This window comes from Thunnus albacares, chromosome 3, assembly GCF_914725855.1.
Source record: "Thunnus albacares chromosome 3, fThuAlb1.1, whole genome shotgun sequence".
Taxonomy (NCBI): domain Eukaryota; kingdom Metazoa; phylum Chordata; class Actinopteri; order Scombriformes; family Scombridae; genus Thunnus; species Thunnus albacares.
Genome location: NC_058108.1, coordinates 34,631,590 through 34,657,356, shown reverse-complemented (window position 1 = coordinate 34,657,356; position 25,767 = coordinate 34,631,590). Strand labels below are relative to the sequence as shown.

The 25,767-nt window shown below is 36.2% G+C and overlaps 2 protein-coding genes across 2 annotated transcripts in view; both read right to left on the bottom strand.

The window, feature by feature from the left end:
- The window catches only part of LOC122976609 (NACHT, LRR and PYD domains-containing protein 1b allele 2-like), a 49,504-nt gene that overhangs the window by 1,732 nt on the left and 22,005 nt on the right, over window positions 1-25,767 (bottom strand). The window contains exons 3-12 of the mRNA XM_044345186.1: window positions 20,383-20,512; window positions 19,884-19,945; window positions 10,131-10,186; window positions 9,870-9,934; window positions 9,532-9,587; window positions 8,372-8,427; window positions 7,042-7,256; window positions 6,022-6,284; window positions 4,750-4,863; window positions 2,820-2,961 (exon numbers count right to left, since the gene is read on the bottom strand). Coding sequence (XP_044201121.1) covers window positions 2,820-2,961; window positions 4,750-4,863; window positions 6,022-6,284; window positions 7,042-7,256; window positions 8,372-8,427; window positions 9,532-9,587; window positions 9,870-9,934; window positions 10,131-10,186; window positions 19,884-19,945; window positions 20,383-20,512 — 1,159 coding nt within the window. The remainder of the gene's footprint in view (window positions 1-2,819; window positions 2,962-4,749; window positions 4,864-6,021; window positions 6,285-7,041; window positions 7,257-8,371; window positions 8,428-9,531; window positions 9,588-9,869; window positions 9,935-10,130; window positions 10,187-19,883; window positions 19,946-20,382; window positions 20,513-25,767) is intronic.
- Window positions 20,521-25,767, bottom strand: part of LOC122973825 (histone lysine acetyltransferase CREBBP-like) — a 28,877-nt gene continuing 23,630 nt past the window's right edge. Inside the window, exons 2-4 of the mRNA XM_044341594.1 lie at window positions 24,822-24,974; window positions 21,302-21,427; window positions 20,521-20,987 (exon numbers count right to left, since the gene is read on the bottom strand). Coding sequence (XP_044197529.1) covers window positions 20,882-20,987; window positions 21,302-21,427; window positions 24,822-24,955 — 366 coding nt within the window. The 5' untranslated portion in view covers window positions 24,956-24,974 and the 3' untranslated portion in view covers window positions 20,521-20,881. The remainder of the gene's footprint in view (window positions 20,988-21,301; window positions 21,428-24,821; window positions 24,975-25,767) is intronic.

Here is a 25,767-nt window from a genome sequence, read left to right as displayed (position 1 = left end):
CAACCTCATAAATTCCCTTTGTTTCGGTGAGCATCACATAGGCTAATGGTACAGTATCAGTGGCATCTGTTTCAAACTAAATATTTGCTGCAGACATGCTGCAACAAGAGATTAATGCTTAAAATATAAATAATTTATTTCAATTAAACACTCTCTAACAAAAATTGGCACAGAAAATAACGTTTAATGTGATTAAAGCAGGAAAGTCAGTAAATCAGTCTGCATGGATCTATAAATGAATGAGGGTGATTCTTACAGTATCTGCTATCCAGAGCTGCTTTATACTGTATAAAAAAAGTCTTGTTCAGTTTATTAAATCCCTGCAGCCTCTGAAGGCAACAGGACTGATATGCTGATAAATCCGCAGCCTCTGAGATGGTGCACCAGAGCGCAGTGCTGTTACTCACATTCGTTCACTGTGTTCACCTTCATTAAATCACCTGATGACACCATACAGTATATCAACACACACCTCAACACACACCAGACTGGTTGGTTCTAACTCGATATTCTGCTTTTTTTATGAAGGAGACATCAGTTTAGTTTGAGCAAAAGTGTGTCTCTTAGTGTCTGCTTCCAGTGGTGGAAAGTAACTAAATACATTTACTCAAGTACTGTACTTAAGTACAATTTTGAGGTACTTTACTTGAGTATTTCCATGTGATGCTACTTTATACTTCCACTCCACTACATATTTTCTGAAATATTTTTTTAGACAGACAAGCGAAAAGTTAATGGTTTGATTTCTATTCTAATTGTTGATTTGAAGAGGGAAACTGGTTAGGGGAACGAGAAAAACAGGAAGAAACGGGAGGTGGATTACGTTTTTAATTCACATGAAAAGCAAAATAATTTATTTATCCTGTTATCAAACAAGTTGAACAGCTTTGGACGGAGGGTCCTGTGTCCAGTCTGCCGGAAAATAGAGGACATCACTTGAATAGGTGGTCCTTCAATGTGACCCAGGACACATTGCGTTTACACTACTGAAAGAATGTGGTCACATGGGCCCAGACCACCTCCGAATGCGGTCTGAGTGATCGGATCTCAATCCGTCCTCAATGCATCTTGGGTGTGTTTACACCTGTATTTACAGCTGTCCACTTATGATCGGATCACCCGAGACAGATGTTAATTGAAGGACCACCTACCCAACTGATGCATGGGAATGGCATTGCTGCCTCCTGGTTCAAAGCTATGTTCAACTTGTTTGATAATAGGATAAATGCATTATTTTGTTTTTCCATCTTACATGTGAATTAAAAATTGTAATCCACCTCCCTGTTTTTCCTGTTTCCCTAACTCGTTTTCCTCTTCAAATCAACAATCGGGATAGAAATTAAACCAAAATCAGAAAATAACTTGTCTTTTTACTACTAAAAATATTTCAGAAGCTAAACGTTGCTGAATAGTTTCCTCTGTCCTGTCAAATTGATAACTATGGTTTTTAGTTTTGTTGCACTGCCAAACATAATGAACTCAGGATTTATCAGGAGGACGGCTGCTTTACTCCAAACAGTTTCACTGTATGAACCTGGACTGTGTGTGTAACAGCTGACCTATTGGATGTGAACATAAATTAACATTAGATCCTGTCGGCATGTCAGAGATTTAAATAATCAATGAAGTTATGGTGCTGTGTCTGGTGCGTAAATGCACACAGCGTCTCTCAATGGGGAGACACAGCTGCGGGGAGATCACTGATATAATGTTTGTAATGTGTATATATATATATATATATATGTTCAGATGCAGCAAATCTATAGGTTGGGCATTTGATTTTCGTGAGGGGGCATTTCTTTATCTTGTTATCACAACACCTCCGGTTAAAAACGAACGAATGCGGTCTTTGCAAACAGTAAGATCTACCTGTTTATTTGCATATAGAGCGGGGAAGTGGGATCAGATCAAAATTGGTAACTCAAAACGCATGTTAATCCCAGGTGTAAACAGGGCTTATGAGTTGTTAACAGCTCCACCAAATAGTGATTTTTCCCTCTAAACTTCTCACATGCTTTCATTTCAATAAATGTTCAAATGATCCAATATTTCAGCAAAAATCAAAGATTAGAGAAAAAGTCCAAAAACTGAAAACAGATTTGTGTATCAGAACTTTGTTTTTTCTTCTTTCCTCCCCCCTCAGATTTATCTGCTGACCCTTTGGAGGGGCTCGACCCCTAGGTTGGGAACCACTGGACTAAACTAGCTAACTGTATATAAAGTAGTGTAAACTAGCTCCACCTCCAGCAGCTACAACAGTAACATGCTGCTCTAACACTGATGCTTCACTATTAATAATCTAATGATGTCATATATAATAATATATCAGTCAGAGGGACCAAACCACTACTTTTACTGCAATACTTTAACTACATCAAGCTCATAATACTTATGTACTTTTACTGCAATACTTTAACTACATCAAGCTCATAATACTTATGTACTTTTACTGCAATACTTTAACTACATCAAGCTCATAATACTTATGTACTTTTACTGCAATACTTTAACTACATCAAGCTCATAATACTTATGTACTTTTACTGCAATACTTTAACTACATCAAGTTCACAATACTTATGTACTTTTACTTAAGTAAAGGATCTGAATACTTCTTCCACCACTGTAATGTGATCACTACATATACACTATGGCTACTACTGTAATGTCAGTAGCAGAGTTAATTTTAATAGGGCATGCACCACATTAAAAAACATGAATTGTGAATTAATGCAGACCAACAGAAAAATGGTCTGAATAAAAACAATCTTGAATTTTCCAATGTGTGAATGAATAATTATTAAATAACAGAATTATACCAGGCAGTTCAGCATGATAGTTCCAGACTTGTCTCTTCTCTTGGTCTTGGACTGTCACAGTCGCTTCATCTGTGCTTGGAGTCAGTCGAATCTCAAAAGTTTTGTGGTAATTTGGTCCATAGTTTAAGTCAAATCGTGCGCTCTGTAAACCAATAAAAAAATCTCATTTAAAAAAAATCTTGTTGCAATGACAATTTTTTATTTCCTAAGATTGAATCTGTATTCAAGATGGTTATTTGATAAGTAACCATGGAAAGTTAAAGCTGCATTAATCACGTTTTTATATTAAAGGGGACATATTATGCTTTTTGCTGTTTTTTGTTATTTACATACTGTTATGATATTAGAGATTAAACATGGTCAAAGTTCCAAACTTTGAGGTTGGTGTATGTAGAAATGCTCCCTGCAAGACAAAAGCAGGGCTCCAATCTGCTCTGAATGATTTGTTTGCGACATTTTTTTTGTTAATGCTTTATTTTACAGGTCATTTTATTGATACTAATTTCCTGGAAATTCCTGGAGTATTTTGCAGGTATTTAATGGTTAATTTTACGGAGAGGGTGATGCAATTTGATACAAATGATAAGAAAAAAACAGAAAAAAGTGTTAAGTTGGTTTAGTTGGAAAGTGCTGATTCATTATAATATTAATAAATTAGACTCTTAATTCTTTTTGATATTTTATGTTATTTATGTTCATACATAGTTATTAATTTGCAAAAAATCTTAATAAAATAGATTCTTAAAAAGAATTCCTAAAAGGAAGTGCGTTTAATTTTTAGGGCATTTCTTTGAAAGCTTTATGTAATTTGTTAGTATAGGGGAAATGTGCTCATTATAGAGTTTTAAAGAAACAACCTAAAATGCTAATATATCATTTAACACACAGTAGTTTTTACCATCAGTTAAAGAATTAAGAGTCTAATTTATCAAAGATATAATGAATAATGAATATAATGAATCAGCACTTACAATCTAAACAGACACCTTTTTTGTTTTTTCTTATAATGTGTATCAAATTGCACCACCTTCTGTGCAAAATGTCCTAAGAATGGACCATTAAATACCTGCAAATTACAAAAATATCCATGAAATTGGTATAAAATGAAGAGAACTGTAAAATAAAGTGTTACCATTTTCTCTACCTTGCTGACGAGCTCAGCAAGGTATCTCCAAAGTTTGTAAAAGAAGCTATGAATTATGTTCATTATTTAGGCTATTTGTTTATTTATTTAGTGTAGCTCTCCTTAAATTGAGCTGCAGCAAACACGCCTCAAGACACACAACTTTTACTTTGAAGGCGAGCTGTCTCTGTTTCCGGCTCTCGATTTCCTGTTTCAATTTTCTTTGTACAAGTTGGATAATGGAACAAGTGGACACTTTAGCATGCTGAATTGTATTGCACTTCTTAAAACAATGAAATATGGAGATACCCTGAAAAATGGGGTTTTTCATCAAACAATGTGACCAACTGCAAATGAATTATACTTCATGCGCGAACCATGATATGTCCCCTTTAACAATTCATGTAATTACTATGTTTAATGTGAAAGGTGTCACTCATAGACACTGCAGAGTATAACCTGTCTCTGCAGTTCTGCTCTATGGAGCATTTTATCATATTTTATATTCATTTTTTGTCATATTTCAGCTCATTGTTTTTGTTTTATGGCCTGAAACAGTAGCTTATTTACACATCCAGCAGACACAGAGCATCATGATCATCCCACTAGCCACCTGATGAAAGTCTATTTTTAGCTCTGGTTTGGTTTCCACCAACTCCTTAGAAAAACGGTGCAGTGAATTTAAGCTTGGAACAAATTATATGTTTTCAGTAGTGGTTTAACACTCTGGATACCACTTTCATTCATTGTGTTAGCCTGTTACAGCAGTAATAAGACACTCTGTATGTTTTAATTGGACATACTTACCTCAGGCTGTATTTTAAAGGCCTCAGAACAGTGCAGACTGTAGGTTTGGCCTTCGATGAGTTCACAGGAGGAAGGGGCCTCAATATACTCAGCTTTTTCCTGTTGTGCTTTCACCTTCATTAGAACATTTTTATCAGACAGTGACTTCATTAACCCAATTATATTACCCCAAGATATAACGCTCCTCAGTTTCCAATAGTTGAATTATGGAGACACAAAGGTCAATTGCTACAATAGCAAAAAATAAAAGTGTGATAACTTTTATAATCAGTGTATATACAGACAGGTGACAATTAAAGGCAAGAAAACTACAGTATATACTATGAAATATATACTGTACGGTGCAACAACGAATTAGTGGAGGTATTTAATATCAGCAACTAAACCATCAGCAAGCATGCTGTGGATTATTGCACACTGCATCCAGACTGATGAGTAACAAATGAAACGAAAAACCAACATAAGTGTGTGAGAAAGATGTTGATCCACAATGAGCCTCCACAACAGCTGTTTTAACAAGAAACGTTTCTGATAAAACATCGTATCATTTCATCTTTTTATAACAAGAAGGTTTTGTGAAATAATATGATAAAGTTACATGTTGTTATAACAAGTAAAGTTTATTGTAAGTTGCTGCATATGAATTTTCCTCAAGTGGGGCATGTGCATTTCTTTTATAAATGTGTAAGTGAAAGAATGAGGTGGAGGAACACTGATGATTTTGATTTCCATGTGAGAGATATGCCTTTGTATTCCTTAAGAAAACATTTGTTTATTATTTTTCCTTTCTTACTGGCTTTACCTGTAGGCAAACCACTTTATATGTAGGCTGAACCCTCTTGTTTCTGTGTTTGGGTGAGGTGGGAATACTGGTTTTAACTAGATCATTTTTCTGTTGGCACTGATGTTATATCACAAAATAAAAATGTCACCTCATAAAAAAAGAAAAATTTCTTGTTAAAACAGGAACATTTTTGTGTTATATTGGGAAACTGAGCAATATTTTTTTGTCATGGCATCAGCATAAGACCATGTGAGTGAAAAGAGAAATCTCAGAAAAACAACCTGAAATCTAAAATTTTATGGTAAAATTTGTTCCAAAATGTATCTGAAGAGAAGGATTCTTACAATAAAATAAACTTTCATAACAAGTATCAAGAGGAGGGAAGTGTGTCTTTGACTGATAAATCAATTTAGTTTGGCTAATTATGAAAGTTGTGAGTTTAAAATGATTATGAACTGATGTTAAACTATTATAGAAAGAGCTTTTACCTCTGGCACCGGCACGTTGTCTGGCAGTAGAAACACGTTGAGTTTTGGGCGTTGCCTCATGTACGCTGGTCGGTGAAACAGCAGAACTTGACCCCTTATTGGTTCAGGATTTGGGCTGAAAAACCTTTTAATGGTCTCCAATACCAAGCCAAAGGCTGAGAGATGAGGAACATCCACAACCACATGAGTGTCTGTAATCTCCAGCGGCTCAAGGAAGCTCATTCCATCATCACTGATGTGGACGACAGACAAACAGAGCGGTGCTGTAAACACAGAACCATCAACCTTTAATTTCATGTCAAAGTCATTTTATTTCCACTGCTCTAACTCTATGTTATTTTAACAACTTCTTTTTGTTTTTTGAAATAGAAATGTTTTTCAGTCTGCAATCACTTTTAACAACACATCCTACTGGACCTCAAAAGGTATCAAACAACAACAAAAAACAAAACCAACTTATATATCCTGTACCCTATCCTTCTATACCAGTGTTTCTTTCTGATCATCAATATTTATATTTGCTCAGTAAGTTATTTTTGAACATTTTTTACTTGTTTATTTTTTATTATTCATTTTTGTTAATAAACTTATTAAGTGTTCTACATGTTTTCAGTTCCTCACTAAAGCTGTTCCATAAATTCACACCTTGACATAAATATGATATTTATGATTTTTTTTACATTAGTCTTCACTAATTGTTTTTTAAACATGCAACTTGACTTTCTCTCATTTTAATCAACTTTTAGATACTTTCAGGTAATAATTGATTTTTTGTTCTATACATAATTTGAACATTTTAAAGTTGACCAAATCTTTAATTTAATAAACAGAGTTTGTTGGTTCTCTGTAAGTAGTTTTGTTTACAATTCTTATGGCTCTTTGTATGAATATTGGATTAGTATTAGTTTTATATGAATTTCTTTATACTTCCACATAGTAAGTTATATATGGGACTATAAGGGAACAATATAAGATGTATAATGAAACACAACAGCACAGCACAACACTCTGCTTGCTTACCAGGTTTTATTTCACAGTGTGGGAGGTGCAGCTTAGAGACAGCGTCCTCAGGACACTTGATGTCAAACAGCGGACCTGCAGGTCTCTTGCCAGCTGACTGGAGGTGGCTCTCATCCCACTGGACAGTCCTGTATGATAACTCCCCCTCCCGATCCATAGTAAACACCAGCTTCGTCAGCTTACACTGAAACACACCTGGACCAGGACACGAGAACCTGAACGACACAGAACAGCAGTGGTGGAAGAAGTATTCAGATCCTTTACTTAAAATAATATACATTCAATTCAATTCAAATTTATTTGTACAGCACCATCTCATACAAAAGCAGTTCAAAGTGCTTTACATTAAAAAGAAGCAGCAAAAATGTGCAAATAAACAGAAACATCCAATATATATGCATAAAATCACATATACATACACACATCAAACAAACATACTGTACAAATACAGTGTGTTTATTTAAGGAAATGCTCGACTGAAAAGGTTGGAGATTGCAGCAGTTTTCATGCAAAGGGGAAAGATTTTACAGTTTTTTTACAGTTTACTATTGACAAGATGTCATCTGTTAAATAAAAACAGATTTAAAAAAGGATGCTGGAAGTGGATCAAGGGGACTGGTAGAGGACTTAAGGAGATTTATAGCATCGGTGAGATCTCTGGAGTCTACAGAGAAATGCTTGAACAACAAGGAAGACTTTGCACTAAGAAAGTGAGTTTGAAAAGACTGCAGTTATGTTTTGCAGAAGTACCGTTTCTTGACATGACCTCTGGTGATAGCTCGATCAGCAGCTAAGAGTGCACTGAAGAAGACACAGTAATGGTCCAACAGTGCAACATCATTGACAGCGTTTACTCTGATATCAGTACCCATGGAAATAACAAGATCAAGTATGTGTCTCTGCTGATGAGTTGGCTCCTTAACATGTTGGGTCAAGTCAAACAACTGCAGTAACTCATTAAAACAAACTGTGGTGGACGCTGTGAAATCAATACAGATATTTGATAGTAGATCTGCAGAATCACTCATGAATTCAGAGTTGTATTTAGGTGGTCGGTACATTATCAGAAGCAGGACTGAAATGTCAAACTGTAGATTGACAGCAAGATATTCAAAGCTCTGGTTCTCTCCAAGTGAGACCTGAAGACAGTTTAAAGAAATCATCTCAACCATCACCACAATGCAATGTATTGTATAAATAGTGATCCATACTACATCATCTGTCCACTTAATAAAAATAAATACTTACTGTATTTAGAATGAAGAATTTAGAAATTTAGAAATTTAGAAAGCAGAGGAAACCATATTTTACTGTTTTATGGTCTGATTACCTGTATGAAATGGCTCCAGATTCATTTGACAGTTCAGGTGTAAAGTGTGATGAGGCCTGGATTTTAGAAAGACACAAAATTAAAACATAACAACTTGTAGTTTGCTATGAAATGATTACAAATATTCATTATACATATTTAATTAAGCACATTAAATCAGAGTAAACATTTAAATGTAATAATGATAGTAGAGCTGCAACTAACAATTATTTTCATTATCTGTTGATTATTTTATTGATTAATTGTTTAATTGTTTGGTTCATAAAATGTCAGAAAATGGTGAAAAATGTTGATTAATGTTTCCTAAAGACCAAGATGATGTTTTTAAATGTCTTGTTTTGTCCACAACCCAAAGATATTTAATTTACTGTCACACAAGACTAAAAAAATATTAAAATAATATTCACATTTGAAAAGCTGGAATCTGAGAAGGGAAACTTTTTCTTAAAAAATGACTCAAAACGATTAATTGACTATCAAAATAGTTTGTGATTAATTTAACAGATGACAATTAATCGATTAATCAACTAATCGTTGCAGCTCTAGATGACAGGAATAAGATATGTTGCAACTAAAGTTGGAATTATGCTCCAAACAGACTCCCTCTTTCATTAAAATGACACCACTGTGTTTTTGGTTGTTCTTTTACCAGAACCTATAACAGCAGCATAAATACTACTACTACTACTACTATTACTACTATTACTACTACTACTACTTCTGCTACTACTGCTACTACTACTACTACTACTACTACTACTACTACTACTACTACTACTACTACTACTGCCACTGCTACTGCTACTACTACTACTACTATTACCATTACTACCACTACTACTACTACTACTACTACTACTACTACTATTACCATTACTACCACTACTACTACTACTACTATGATTATTATTATAGCAGAATGCAACCTAACCGTACAACACTGACCCATGGAATATGTGTAAACACACAATAGTTTCTACTATTATGTAGTTTATGATCAATTCAACCTTATAAATATGTTTCACTTTGTGGATCAATGTTGTTTTCCTTCCTCTGAGTTGAGATCTGCTTTCTTCCTCTAGTCTAACTCTCATCCAGCAGCTGTAATAAGACCTGTGATCTGGCTTGAAGCTGCTTCCATCATCAAAAATGTGTCTCACCTCTGTTTCGTCCTCATCTTGTCTTGTGTTTGCAGACAGAGTGAGATGAGAGTCATCTGATGGAGAGAAGGAGACACACAAAATGGAAAATATCAAATAAATTGATGATACATTATGAAATAAATCTATCATCATATCAAAAGTTTTCTCCTTGGTGGAGATGGTGGTGAGGAGGCTGCGACTGGTGAAAACAAACTCTGTCATGAAACCTGACATGAAATAAAACATACATAAAAAGGAAATACAAATAACAATGTGTATTCTATTTCACTTTATTTCATAATTTTAAATCTTCCATACCGTTCACTCAAATCCTAAATTATGTGTTTTCCACTTACCCTCAGTAGTATGTTGTGATGGAGATTGTTCTTCATTTAATGGTCTTTCCTGATAAGGTGAACGACTATGAAAGAAATAATAAATTAAAAGGTAGTTACTATCCTCCACACTGAACCACTGTATGGTATATGTATACATATTGATCCATACTACATTATTTGTCTAACTGATCAATTAAAACCAAATACTTACTCATAATCATAGATTACTTACAATTAAAGCAGGGATAATAATATTTTGCAATTTAATGGTACTATTACCCTGTTGAAGAGCTGATAACACGTCTCCTTTTATGTCCTCCAGAACTTGATGGATCCTGGATTTCAAAAAAGGAAGAAAGTTTTTTTTTTTTTTTTAACATAACTTGTAGTCGTCTGCTATAAAGTGAACAGAAGCATCAAAGGACGAATTCACAATTTTTCAAGTGTGTCTTAAAACAACAGTCAGGAGCCCAAATGAACATTAAAGCTGTTTTTCTTGCTGTAATCATTCCTCCTGTTCATACTGACCATTAGAAGATCCCTTCATAATGACCTTACAATGGAAGTGATGGAGGACAAAATCCACAGTCCTCCTTCTGTGCAAAAATGTATTTAAAAGTTTATCTGAAGCTAATATGAAGCTTCAGTGTCCAAATGAGTCAAATCAAGTAGATATCTTTCAACGTTACAGTCTTTTTAGTGCCAAAGTTCCTCTTTTTGTTACTATACTTCCACCTGCAGCTCAACAGGGAAACACTGTCCGAAGAAACACAAAGAGGGAATTTGATGCTAAAAAGACTGTAAATGTGTCAGATATCCACTTGATATGAGTAACTCAGACTGCTGAAGCTGAATATAAGCTTCACATCAACTTTTAAATGACTGTGTGGACACACTGTTGATTTTGGCCTCCATCACTTCCATTGAAAGCACATTTGAAGGATCTTTTAATATCCAGTATGAACAGGAGGAATGATTACAGCGAGGAAAACCTCTTTCACTGTTCACATGGACACTTGACTGTTGTTTCAAGTTTTATGTTGTTATTGGAATGACAGTGTGAGAGAAATATAATGTGTCTCAGGCTGCATTCAGACCAACAACAGCACTGCAGCATAAAACACAGGCTCACTTGTTCATTACAATGACACAGATGTGTGTGTGTTGTTTTGTTGGATCACAGGAAAAGAAAAGAAAGGTGATTCAGCATAAAAGTTGATCCTGGTTCTGCTTCTGACTCTCATAATTGTCTGTAAACTGTTGATCAGAAAGCTGCAGCTTAGGAACGCTGCTGCTAGAGTCCTCACTGAGACCAACAGAGTGACTCACATCACTCCAGTTCTCACATCTTTGCTCTGACTTCCTGTATGTCAAAGACGTGTCACCTGCATTAAAGCTGTGTCCATCACCTGAAATGTGTCTCACCATAAATGTATCAGGGTGAACTGCTCTGCACTCACCTCTGTTTTATCTGCAGACAGATCAAGGACTGTGTTTGGATCCAGTGAGGGAAAAGAATCTGTTGGAGAGAAGAAGACACACAAAATGATCTCCAGAATATAAAATATCAAATAAATTGATGAGACATTATGAATAAATCTAATAAAACATCTAAACTAAACTGAGTAAAATATATAAATTAACCTTTAAAATGTGAAATAATGTAACAAATGATTAAAACCTGATCATTAACATTAAATATATTTTTCCTCATTTCTTTTTTCATTGTAACTGTTTTATAAGTTGAGTTTTATTTCATTTATTACAAATAATACAGCAGTGACAAATCTGCAATCATGCACCATTAAATCTAAAAGCATGAGGTAAAAGATACAAAACAATAATAAAATGTCACAAAGTCACATTCAGTCGGATTAAATGATCATTTACATGAATGTGTGCAGCCCAGTGCAACATTATCTCATCCAAGTCTACATGTGCTGCATGTCCACTCACAGGGAGGCTGTCTGATGGGAGACTGACTCCTGCTGGTAGACCTGAGGTCCAGACTGAGACTCTGCTGGGTCCTCTTCTCCTCCTGGATCTTAATGATCTTCTCTCTTAGCAGATGATAGTACTCATCCTGCCAAAAAAGGGTAAAGAAATAAGGGAGAAAGTTAAGAGGAGCAGTAGGAAAAATAATACACAATAAATAAATGCTGCTATAAAAGCACAAAGGTTTTTAGAACTCAACAGGTCCTGTGCATTATCCTGTTGTCTTTATTTTTGTTAAACTGTCACTAAACTGATTCAGGACCTTCAGTGTGACAAACTTCAAGTAAACTTCAAGTAATTCACCATTCAAGCTCATGTGCTGTATGTTTCCAGCCACATCCCATAATAGTGTATAAACTATAGCATTTATAATGTTTGAGACCAACCTTTGACTGACTGAGTGACTTAGCAGCTGCAAAATGAAAAGTTTCCTTCCTTTTTTAAATAACACAGTGAGCTAAAAGAGAGAGCAACTTACTATACTGTTGGCTGACTCATAAATGTCTCCTTCAATTTTTCTGGCATCGACCTCCCGATCAGGAGTCAGAGGGAGGACATCAACACTGTGAGGCGGGGGGGCAAAAAGAGGAGGAAATGGGGAAGGAGGTTAAGAATCATGTATTTGTATCTAAGTATCACACATGTAAACACAATATGTCATTTATGTACTTGTGTTGTTGTTGTGCTGATATGGTATCTAAAACCTAATCATAGCTTTAATAACATGCAACGGTAGATGTTCCTAAACGTTGCTGGTTCAAATCAAACAGACACATATTAGAAAGTTAAAACAGGAAGGCAGGAAGCCAGAGAGCTGAGATCAAATGCTAATAAACTTGATAGGAGGGGCTGTAGACCTTCCACTGTTAATACTTACAGACTGCGTACCCAGAGGTCTCGTAGGTCCTGCGTCATGTCCTCATGCCAGCGTTTCCTCATACCTGTGGCAGAGGGAGGGCCTACAGTGGACATGGAGCCGACCTCACCAGCATCTTTTATCAGACTGGAAGAGAGAGAGAAGTCATCGTTTTATTAGTAACTTCTTTAAAAAACATAGATGTGGGCTTTGGTCTGATGTAGAACTGAGTGAAACTCTTGAAATGTAAAGCTCTTTAAAGTGGTGGCTGATGGTGCGTGCAGTTCTTCTCACTCTTGACTGTTCACATTGAGGTACGAGGACTCAAGACGTGTTAGTTGCTGCTTTGCTAGAACAGAGCAGGTATCCTGACTAATGGAGTAGAGTTAAAAAACAACATATACACAATGAAAAGTGATGTAACTTCACAAACTGCCATAAAAAGATCATCATGTGCTGCCTGTTGTTGTGTTTTTATGTGTGTTGGTAAAGTCGACTGTGTGAAGAGTTTTGAGGATGTGGACTCAGCATTCAACCATGCAGGTAACCGATCATATAAAAAACCTGTAAAATTATCCTCCATTGTCAGAAGTGATGGCAGCACTCAAATGATATATTATTATATATGACATCATTAGATTATTAATAGTGAAGCATCAGTGTTAGAGCAGCATGTTACTGTTGTAGCTGCTGGAGGTGGAGCTAGTTTACACTACTTTATATACAGTTAGCTAGTTTAGTCCAGTGGTTCCCAACCTAGGGGTCGGGGCCCCTCCAAAGGGTCAGCAGATAAATCTGAGGGGTGGTGAGATGATTAATGGGAGAGGAAAGAAGAAAAAACAAAGTTCTGATACACAAATCTGTTTTCAGTTTTTGGACTTTTTCTCTAATCTTTGATTTTTGCTGAAATATTGGATCATTTGAACATTTATTGAAATGAAAGCATGTGAGAAGTTTAGAGGGAAAAATCACTATTTGGTGGAGCTGTTAACAACTCATAGACATGTGAAATGTGACCCCGACTACACACTGCTTTTTGTAAGACGTCAAAAGACAAAAAGGTTGAAAACCACTGGTTTCATCTTTAACAATGTGTTGTATTTTAAAAGCTTGTTATATTATCCATTGTGTCAAATCTTCATCTGAAAAGTAACTAAAGCTGTCAAATAAATGTAGTGGAGTAGAAAGTACAATATTTCCCTCTGAAATGTAGTGGAGTGGAAGTATAAAGTAGCATCACATGGAAATACTAAAGTAAAGTACAAGTACTTCAAAATTGTACTTAAGTACAGTACTTAGTTACTTTCCACCATTGAAAGTTTGTTTCATGAAGACATTTTTCTCTAAGAAACTCATCATAATGTCAGCTTTCACGACAATAAGTTTAGTTTCAGTTTCATCTCCCTCTTTGTATTTGACAGTTTTATTTTTAGTTTTGTGAATATGATGTCGATTCCAAATGAAACAGTGTGAATAAATCTGAAATCATCATTCAATAGAAACATTACAGATTAGATCATGTTTGTTATCTGAGTCTTGAGCAAAGTACAAGTACCTCAAAATTATACTTAAATAAAGTACTTGAGTAAATGTATTTAGTTACTTTCCACCACTGGATGCTACATAATTTATCTAATTCAAGAATTAGAGAGAAATTATTTTTCATAATGAAAGTTTATTTACAATGAAAGCAGGGAAGGTATTTTGACATTTCATGGTACAATTACCTGTGTGTAGCCTCTCCAGTCCTTGCCCATGGAGACGGTGAGTTGACCTGGATATTAGGAAGAAAAAAGAAAGTTTTCAGAAATGTTTTGCAGCTGTGTGCTATGAAGTGACCAAAAACATTCAAAGCCTATACAGTATTTAACTCAAGAACATTATATATGGAAGTGGAATGATGGTGTGAGAGAAATATAATGTGTCTCAGGCTGCATTCAGACCAACAACAGCACTACAGCATAAAACACAGACTCACTTGTTCATTACAATGACACAGATGTGTGTGTGTTGTTTTGTTGGATCACAGGAAAAGAAAAGAAAGATGATTCAGCATAAAAGTTGATCCTGGTTCTGCTTCTGACTCTCATAATTGTCTGTAAACTGTTGATCAGAAAGCTGCAGCTTAGGAACGCTGCTGCTAGAGTCCTCACTGAGACCAACAGAGTGACTCACATCACTCCAGTTCTCACATCTTTGCTCTGACTTCCTGTATGTCAAAGACGTGTCACCTGCATTAAAGCTGAGTCCATCACCTGAAATGTGTCTCACCATAAATGTATCAGGGTGAACTGCTCTGCACTCACCTCTGTTTTATCTGCAGACAGATCAAGGACTGTGTTTGGATCCAGTGAGAGAAAAGAATCTGTTGGAGAGAAGAAGACACACAAAATGATCTCCAGAATATAAAATATCAAATAAATTGATGAGACATTATGAATAAATCTAATAAAACATCTAAACTAAACTGAGTAAAATATATAAATTAACCTTTAAAATGTGAAATAATGTAACAAATGATTAAAACCTGATCATTAACATTAAATATATTTTTCCTCATTTCTTTTTTCATTGTAACTGTTTTATAAGTTGAGTTTTATTTCATTTATTACAAATAATACAGCAGTGACAAATCTGCAATCATGCACCATTAAATCTAAAAGCATGAGGTAAAAGATACAAAACAATAATAAAATGTCACAAAGTCACATTCAGTCGGATTAAATGATCATTTACATGAATGTGTGCAGCCCAGTGCAACATTATCTCATCCAAGTCTACATGTGCTGCATGTCCACTCACAGGGAGGCTGTCTGATGGAAGACGGATCCATGCTGGTGGACCCGAGGTCCAGACTGGGCCTCTGCTGTTTCCTCCTCTTCTCCTCCAGGATCTTAATGATCTTCTCTATTAGCAGATGATAGTACTCATCCTGCCAAAAAAAGGGTAAAGAAATAAGGGAGAAAGGTAAGAGGAGCAGTAGGAAAAATAATACACAATAAATAAATGCTGCTATAAAACCACAAAGGTTTTTAGAACTCAACAGGTCCTGTGCATTATCCTGTTGTCTTTATTTTTGTTAAACTGTCACTAAACTGATTCAGGACCTTCAGTGTGACAAACTTCAAGTAAACTTCAAGTAATTCACCATTCAAGCTCATGTGCTGTATGTTTCCAGCCACATCCCATAATAGTGTATAAACTATAGAATTTATAATGTTTGAGACCAACCTTTGACCTGGATATTGGAAAGAAAAAAGAAAGTTTTCAGAAATGTTTTGCAGCTGTGTACTATGAAGTGACCAAAAACATTCAAAGTCTATACAGTATTTAACTCAAGAACATTATATATGGAAGTGGAATGATGGTGTGAGAGAAATATAATGTGTCTCAGGCTGCATTCAGACCAACAACAGCACTGCAGCATAAAACACAGACTCACTTGTTCATTACAATGACACAGATGTGTGTGTGTTGTTTTGTTGGATCACAGGAAAAGAAAAGAAAGGTGGTTCAGCATAAAAGTTGATCCTGGTTCTGCTTCTGACTCTCATAATTGTCTGTAAACTGTTGATCAGAAAGCTGCAGCTTAGGAACGCTGCTGCTAGAGTCCTCACTGAGACCAACAGAGTGACTCACATCACTCCAGTTCTCACATCTTTGCTCTGACTTCCTGTATGTCAAAGACGTGTCACCTGCATTAAAGCTGTGTCCATCACCTGAAATGTGTCTCACCATAAATGTATCAGGGTGAACTGCTCTGCACTCACCTCTGTTTTATCTGCAGACTGATGAACCTTTGTTCTTGAACCCAGTGGGAGACGAGAGTCTGATGGAGAGAAGAAGACACACAAAATGATCTCCAGAATATAAAATATCAAATAAATTGATGAGACATTATGAATAAATCTTATAAAACATCTAAACTAAACTGAGTAAAATATATAAATTAACCTTTAAAATGTGAAATAATGTAACAAATGATTAAAACCTGATCATTAACATTAAATATATTTTTCCTCATTTCTTTTTTCATTGTAACTGTTTTATAAGTTGAGTTTTATTTCATTTATTACAAATAATACAGCAGTGACAAATCTGCAATCATGCACCATTAAATCTAAAAGCATGAGGTAAAAGATACAAAACAATAATAAAATGTCACAAAGTCACATTCAGTCGGATTAAATGATCATTTACATGAATGTGTGCAGCCCAGTGCAACATTATCTCATCCAAGTCTACATGTGCTGCATGTCCACTCACCGGGAGGCTGTCTGATGAGAGACTGACTCCTGCTGGTGGACTCGAGGTCCAGACTGAGCCTCTGCTGGGCCCTCTCCTCCTCCTCCTCGAGCTTATTGATCTTCTCTCTTAGTAGTCGATAGTACTCATCCTGCCAAAAAAAGGGTAAAGAAATAAGGGAGAAAGGTAAGAGGAGCAGTAGGAAAAATAATACACAATAAATAAATGCTGCTATAAAACCACAAAGGTTTTTAGAACTCAACAGGTCCTGTGCATTATCCTGTTGTCTTTATTTTTGTTAAACTGTCACTAAACTGATTCAGGACCTTCAGTGTGACAAACTTCAAGTAAACTTCAAGTAATTCACCATTCAAGCTCATGTGCTGTATGTTTCCAGCCACATCCCATAATAGTGTATAAACTATAGAATTTATGTTTGAGACCAACCTTTGACTGACTGAGTGACTTAGCAGCTGCAAAATGAAAAGTTTCCTTCCTTTTTTAAATAACACAGTGAGCTAAAAGAGAGAGCAACTTACTATACTGTTGGCTGACTCATAAATGTCTCCTTCAATTTTTCTGGCATCGACCTCCCGATCAGGAGTCGGACGGAGGACACGAACACTGTGAGGCGGGGGGGCAAAAAGAGGAGGAAATGGGGAAGGAGGTTAAGAATCATGTATTTGTATTTAAGTATCACACATGTAAACACAATATGTCATTTATGTACTTGTGTTGTTGTTGTGTTGATATGGTATCTAAAACCTAATCATAGCTTTAATAACATGCAACGGTAGATGTTCCTAAACGTTGCTGGTTCAAATCAAACAGACACATATTAGAAAGTGAAAACAGGAAGGCAGGAAGCCAGAGAGCTGAGATCAAATGCTAATAAACTTGATAGGAGGGGCTGTAGACCTTCCACTGTTAATACTTACAGACTGCGTACCCAGAGGTCTCGTAGGTCCTGCATCATGTCGTCATGCCAGCGTTTCCTCATACCTGTGGCAGAGGGAGGGCCTGCAGTGGACATGGAGCCGACCCCACCAGCATCTTTTATCAGACTGGAAGAGAGAGAGAAGTCATCGTTTTATTAGTAACTTCTTTAACAAACATAGATGTGGGCTTTGGTCTGATGTAGAACTGAGTGAAACTCTTGAAATGTGAAGCTCTTTAAAGTGGTGGCTGATGGTGCCTGCAGTTCTTCTCACTCTTGACTGTTCACATTGAGGTACGAGGACTCAAGACGTGTTAGTTGCTGCTTTGCTAGAACAGAGCAGGTATCCTGACTAATGGAGTAGAGTTAAAAAACAACATATACACAATGAAAAGTGATGTAACTTCACAAACTGCCATAAAAAGATCATCATGTGCTGCCTGTTGTTGTGTTTTTATGTGTGTTGGTAAAGTCGACTGTGTGAAGAGTTTTGAGGATGTGGACTCAGCATTCAACCATGCAGGTAACCGATCATATAAAAAACCTGTAAAATTATCCTCCATTGTCAGAAGTGATGGCAGCACTCAAATGATATATTATTATATATGACATCATTAGATTATTAATAGTGAAGCATCAGTGTTAGAGCAGCATGTTACTGTTGTAGCTGCTGGAGGTGGAGCTAGTTTACACTACTTTATATACAGTTAGCTAGTTTAGTCCAGTGGTTCCCAACCAAGGGGTCGGGCCCCTCCAAAGGGTCAGCAGATAAATCTGAGGGGTGGTGAGATGATTAATGGGAGAGGAAAGAAGAAAAAACAAAGTTCTGATACACAAATCTGTTTTCAGTTTTTGGACTTTTTCTCTAATCTTTGATTTTTGCTGAAATATTGGATCATTTGAACATTTATTGAAATGAAAGCATGTGAGAAGTTTAGAGGGAAAAATCACTATTTGGTGGAGCTGTTAACAACTCATAGACATGTGAAATGTGACCCCGACTACACACTGCTTTTTGTAAGACGTCAAAAGACAAAAAGGTTGGAAACCACTGGTTTCATCTTTAACAATGTGTTGTATTTTAAAAGCTTGTTATATTATCCATTGTGTCAAATCTTCACCTGAAAAGTAACTAAAGCTGTCAAATAAATGTAATGGAGTAGAAAGTACAATATTTCCCTCTGAAATGTAGTGAAGTGGAAGTATAAAGTAGCATCAAGTGGAAATACTAAAGTAAAGTAAAAGCACCTCAAAATTATACTTAAATAAAGTACTTGAGTAAATGTACTTAGTTACTTTCCACCACTGGATGCTACATAACTTATATAATTCAAGAATTAGAGAGAAATTATTTTTCATAATGAAAGTTTATTCACAATTAAAGCAGGGAAGGTATTTTGCCATTTCATGGTACAATTACCTGTGTGTAGCCTCTCTAGTCCTTGCCCATGGAGAGGGTGAGTTGACCTGGATATTAGGAAGAAAAAAGAAAGTTTTCAGAAATATTTTGCAGCTGTGTACTATGAAGTGACTAAAAACATTCAAAGTCTATACAGTATTTAACTCAAGAACATTATATATGGAAGTGGAATGATGGTGTGAGAGAAATATAATGTGTCTCAGGCTGCATTCAGACCAACAACAACGCTGCAGCATAAAACACAGACTCACTTGTTCATTACAATGACACAGATGTGTGTGTGTTGTTTTGTTGGATCACAGGAAAAGAAAAGAAAGGTGATTCAGCATAAAAGTTGATCCTGGTTCTGCTTCTGACTCTCATAATTGTCTGTAAACTGTTGATCAGAAAGCTGCAGCTTAGGAACGCTGCTGCTAGAGTCCTCACTGAGACCAACAGAGTGACTCACATCACTCCAGTTCTCACATCTTTGCTCTGACTTCCTGTATGTCAAAGACGTGTCACCTGCATTAAAGCTGAGTCCATCACCTGAAATGTGTCTCACCATAAATGTATCAGGGTGAACTGCTCTGCACTCACCTCTGTTTTATCTGCAGACTGATGAAGCTTTGTTCTTGGATCCAGTGAGAGATCAGAGTCATCTGATGGAGAGAAGAAGACACACAAAATGATCTCCAGAATATAAAATATCAAATAAATTGATGAGACATTATGAATAAATCTTATAAAACATCTAAACTAAACTGAGTAAAATATATAAATTAACCTTTAAAATGTGAAATAATGTAACAAATGATTAAAACCTGATCATTAACATTAAATATATTTTTCCTCATTTCTTTTTTCATTGTAACTGTTTTATAAGTTGAGTTTTATTTCATTTATTACAAATAATACAGCAGTGACAAATCTGCAATCATGCACCATTAAATCTAAAAGCATGAGGTAAAAGATACAAAACAATAATAAAATGTCACAAAGTCACATTCAGTCGGATTAAATGATCATTTACATGAATGTGTGCAGCCCAGTGCAACATTATCTCATCCAAGTCTACATGTGCTGCATGTCCACTCACAGGGAGGCTGTCTGATGGAAGACTGACTCCTGCTGGTGGACTCGAGGTCCAGACTGAGCCTCTGCTGGGTCCACTTCTCCTCCTCCTCGAGCTTATTGATCTTCTCTCTTAGTAGTCGATAGTACTCATCCTGCCAAAAAAAGGGTAAAGAAATAAGGGAGAAAGGTAAGAGGAGCAGTAGGAAAAATAATACACAATAAATAAATGCTGCTATAAAACCACAAAGGTTTTTAGAACTCAACAGGTCCTGTGCATTATCCTGTTGTCTTTATTTTGTTAAAGTGTCACTAAACTGATTCAGGACCTTCAGTGTGACAAACTTCAAGTAAACTTCAAGTAATTCACCATTCAAGCTCATGTGCTGTATGTTTCCAGCCACATCCCATAATAGTGTATAAACTATAGCATTTATAATGTTTGAGACCAACCTTTGACTGACTGAGTGACTTAGCAGCTGCAAAATGAAAAGTTTCCTTCCTTTTTTAAATAACACAGTGAGCTAAAAGAGAGAGCAACTTACTATACTGTTGGCTGACTCATAAATGTCTCCTTCAATTTTTCTGGCATCGACCTCCCGATCAGGAGTCAGAGGGAGGACACAAACACTGTGAGGCGGGGGGGCAAAAAGAGGAGGAAATGGGGAAGGAGGTTAAGAATCATGTATTTGTATTTAAGTATCACACATGTAAACACAATATGTCATTTATGTACTTGTGTTGTTGTTGTGTTGATATGGTATCTAAAACCTAATCATAGCTTTAATAACATGCAACGGTAGATGTTCCTAAACGTTGCTGGTTCAAATCAAACACACACATATTAGAAAGTTAAAACAGGAAGGCAGGAAGCCAGAGAGCTGAGATCAAATGCTAATAAACTTGATAGGAGGGGCTGTAGACCTTCCACTGTTAATACTTACAGTTTGTGTACCCAGAAGTCTCGTAGGTTCTGCGTCATGTTCTCATGCCAGCGTTTCCTCATATCTGTGGCAGAGGGAGGGCCTACAGTGGACATGGAGCCGACCTCACCAGCATCTTTTATTAGACTGGAAGAGAGAGAGAAGTCATCGTTTTATTAGTAACTTCTTTAAAAAACATAGATGTGGGCTTTGGTCTGATGTAGAACTGAGTGAAACTCTTGAAATGTAAAGCTCTTTAAAGTGGTGGCTGATGGTGCGTGCAGTTCTTCTCACTCTTGACTGTTCACATTGAGGTACGAGGACTCAAGACGTGTTAGTTGCTGCTTTGCTAGAACAGAGCAGGTATCCTGACTAATGGAAGACCAGGAGGCAGGTGCTCTAATGTGGGCAAATCAATGCTTTCAAGCTTGTAAAGGTTCTATGAGAGGATTTAGATGAACGCTGTACATTTAGCCATATTTTAGCAAAATGGCTGTTTTTCACATACAGAGCTTGATGGATGGCAGAGAAAATGACTACACTGTAGGAGCAGTTTGACTTATCCACCATACAACCACCATGAATTTAGGTTAACCACAGCCTCCATTCTTAACAAAGGAGCAAACTGCAAACATTTAACCTTTCAAGTCTACAGAGGGTTAGTGTTTGAGACTCAAAAGATAGTTTTGTTGGTCATCACTTTAACATACTGCTGAACAGGTTTATCATTCAACACAAGTTAACTTGAAGATCAAACAAGGTTAAAAGTGGGCCAGGTCTGTGAAACCAAAAACCCTGATTTGAGATTAAAGTTAGCTTGCTTACACATTAGTCTGACTTTCGTTGGCATGGGGATAAATTCTACAAAGGTCATCTGCAGAGGTCAAGCAAAACTTATAGTAAGTATTTGGACAGTTACACATGTTTTAGTTTTTAGGCTCTGTGCTTCAGCACATTCAATTTGAAATAAAGTAAAGGATACTACATTAAAGTGCCAAGTCTCAGCTTTAATTTGAGTAGTTTTATGTCAATATTAAAAACACTTTGTAGGAGATATAGGTCTTTTAACACATAGTGCAGAAGTTCAGGGGTTCAAAAATAAATGAATCCAGAGAGGATCCAATTTTTTAAAGGTTACATATTCTGCACATTTCCAGGTCTATATGTATATTCTGGGGCTCTACTGGAATATCTTTGCATGATTTCCAGTAAAAACTCCTTATTTATCTTCTACTGGTCCTTCATGCAGCCCCTCAGTTCAGCCTCTGTCTGAAACAGGCCGTTTTAGCTCCTGTCTCTTTAAGGCCCGCCTCCTGATGAGCCCACTCTGTTCTGATTGGTCAGCTTCAGGAAGCCTCCTCCAGCTACGTAAACAAACTATAGTAGCAGGATTTCACTTCTTTTTCTCCTTATTTACTCCAAATGTCAAATTCTCAAATACATCCATATATGTTGGAGCTGAATCAGATCTGAAATATGAGAGTGGACAACGTGAACAACACATGGAAAAACTTTAGCAACAACCTTAGCAACCAAGACTACAGAACGGACGGCTGTTTGTGGGCATGTGTGAACAATCTGACATCATCATGAGGAGGAAGTAGAGGTAACTTTCACATCTGACATCATAACAGAATATAAATTAAAAAAAATTACAAAAAGTATAAGTCCCCTTTAAGTTGATATGTAGAACTTGTTAGCAAACAGTTGCTTATTTCCACATCCAGCAGTTACAGAGCAACATTATCATTCATCTGGAGTCGTGTTTCTGTCCACCTGGTGAATGTAAGTCCAATATTCACTCTCTTTTAGCTCTGTTTTTACTCTCTACCAACTCCTGAGGGAAATATCTGGCTCTTTAACTGCTAAATGCTCCACTATGTTCACCAGCTAGTCTACAGCTAACTGTGTCTGTTTGCCGTTTGGTGCTGAAAAGGTAGTGTACAGTGGCTTTTTACAGCTTTTTCTCTGAAAACAGCTGCCTGCTGTGGCCGAAAACGACGCTATGAGAGCGCTGAGAGTGAACCAAAACAGTAAAGTTGCAGCCAGACAGATAAACAATGAGCTGAAACTCACTATAAAGCTCCGTAAAGCTGAGAGGAGCTGCAGAGTCACTGATAACTCTCTGTAGGTTCATCACTACGAGCCACAACCAACACGTTACACACTGATAGCTCATACATATATTATAAAAAATATCAATAATAGCCTCTTTCAAGTTTTTTAATAATACTTTTTTGTGATTAATGGATAATCAGTTATTATCAGTTATTAATTAAGCATAAATGTTAAACAATTTTTTTGTTCAGGCTTCTCAAATATGAGGATTTGCTACTTTTCTCTGTTTTATATCATTGTACATTAAATATTGTTGGGTTTTAGACTGATGAATTTATAAAAATCTTGAAAACAGCTAAAAACATGACGTGAGGTTCTGGAAAATTAGGGCACCATTTTTCCACAAATATCAGACATGTTATAGACTACACATATTCAAAAAAATAATTGACACATAAATTGAGCATATAGAGACAAAATAAGATAGTTGCAGCCCTGAACATGTAGCTCAGTTAAACAGTAACAAATAGAAAACACTACAATAGTAAACAGGTAAAGTAGTGTCCTTCATCAAGTGTGTGTGTGTTTGAGTGAAAATGAAGCCATAATTTATTACTTTTCTTTCTCTGTCTGTGGTCATCAGCCGTCTATATCTTGGAACAAGAATGCTTATTTGCTCACTGGTGTAATGATGATGAGATTAAAAGGACAGGTTTACAATTTTTAAGTCTGTCCTAAAACAACAGTCAGGAGCCCAAATGAATATTGAAACATGTTTTTCTTGCTGTAATCATTCCTCCTGTTCATACTGACCATTAGAAGATCCCTTCATAATGACCTTACAATGGAAGTGATGGAGGACAAAATCCACAGTCCTCCTTCTGTGCAAAAATGTATTTAAAAGTTTATCTGCAGCTAATATGAAGCCGAGGAAACACAAAGAGGGAATTTGATGCTAAAAAGACTGTAAATGTGTCAGATATCCACTTGATATGACTAACTCAGACTGTGAAGCTGAATATAAGCTTCACAGAGACTTTTAAATGCAGTTTTGCTCAAAACAAGGCTTGTGGATTTTGTTCCCCATCACTGGCACATCTGAAGGGGATCTTTTAATAGTCAGTATGAACAGGAGGAACGATTACAGCGAGCAAAACCTCTTTTATTGTTCATTTGGGCACCTGACTGTTGTTTTAAATGATCAGTGTGTAAGATTTAGGGGAATCTATTGGCAGAAATATTTGCAGAAATGGAATATAATATTCACAAGGGTGGTGGGGGTGCCATAAAATCTTACAAAATGGTCCTTTAAGACAGACTTGTGAACCTTTCCTTTAACTCCTTTGGTATAATTGCATTTTTAAATTCACTGTACTATTTAAACATTTCTGTGTTTTGAGTTTTTTGTGATATGACTACCAACATTAATGCTCTTGTGTAATTCCATCTTGGCAGGTTTACAGCATATTCAGTGTGCTCTTACCGGCTGTGTGAGGGTCCAGGTTCATCACTGAAGACTGGAAGTATAGAAAGATCTTCAGACTGGTCAGTCTTTGACTGACAGCTGGACTCCAGAGACGATTCTCGCTTCTCCTCTTCACCCCCACAATCACTCATCTTTTCAATTTCAGTCTGTCTGGGACATTAATTAGTGACATTATAATTAAAAACATCGTATTATAGCACATACAGAGAGCCTGATGGTGAAATCATGCTATAGTAACACTTGTCCTGTCTCAGCCTTCATGTTTTCATCCCTCAGCTCTGCCATGTGGACTCTAAATGGAGTCTGAACTGAGTCTAGTTTCACTCTTTCATATTTGAAAATACGTATCATTTCATCTCTGTTGTAGCTCTCCGTCCTAATCAAAAGTGCTGTTTTTTTCAAACGCAAAAACTACACAAAAATGCCTCCCAGAATGGATAAATCTGATCGACTTCTCAGTTCAGCAGTTTTGAAAAGACAAACTGTCAAAAATAAAAACCATTGAAAGCTTTCCTGCTGCATTTCTGTCACTCGTTCCTGTAGAATACACTGTAGTATGTTCTATAGAGAGATACACATCTTACTGTATGTACACAGTATGCACATTATTACACTATCAACAGTTAAAAAACAACATAAACACAATAAAAAGTTATGTAACTTCACAGCCACAAAAAGATTATCACATGGTGCCTGTTGTTAGTGTTTTTATCTCATTGTGTCGCTTTTGTGTTTAAAATGAGCTGCTGTGTCCAGCAGTGTGTTAGTAAAGTTGACTGTGTGAAGAGTTTTAAAGATCTGGACTCAGTATTGAATAATGCAGGTAACCAACCCTAAAAAAAATGTAAAATTATCCTCCATTGTCAGAATTGATGGCATGATGTCAGCACTCAAAATTATTTACTTAAGTAATGGTCGCAATGCCATAATGCAGAAATAACAG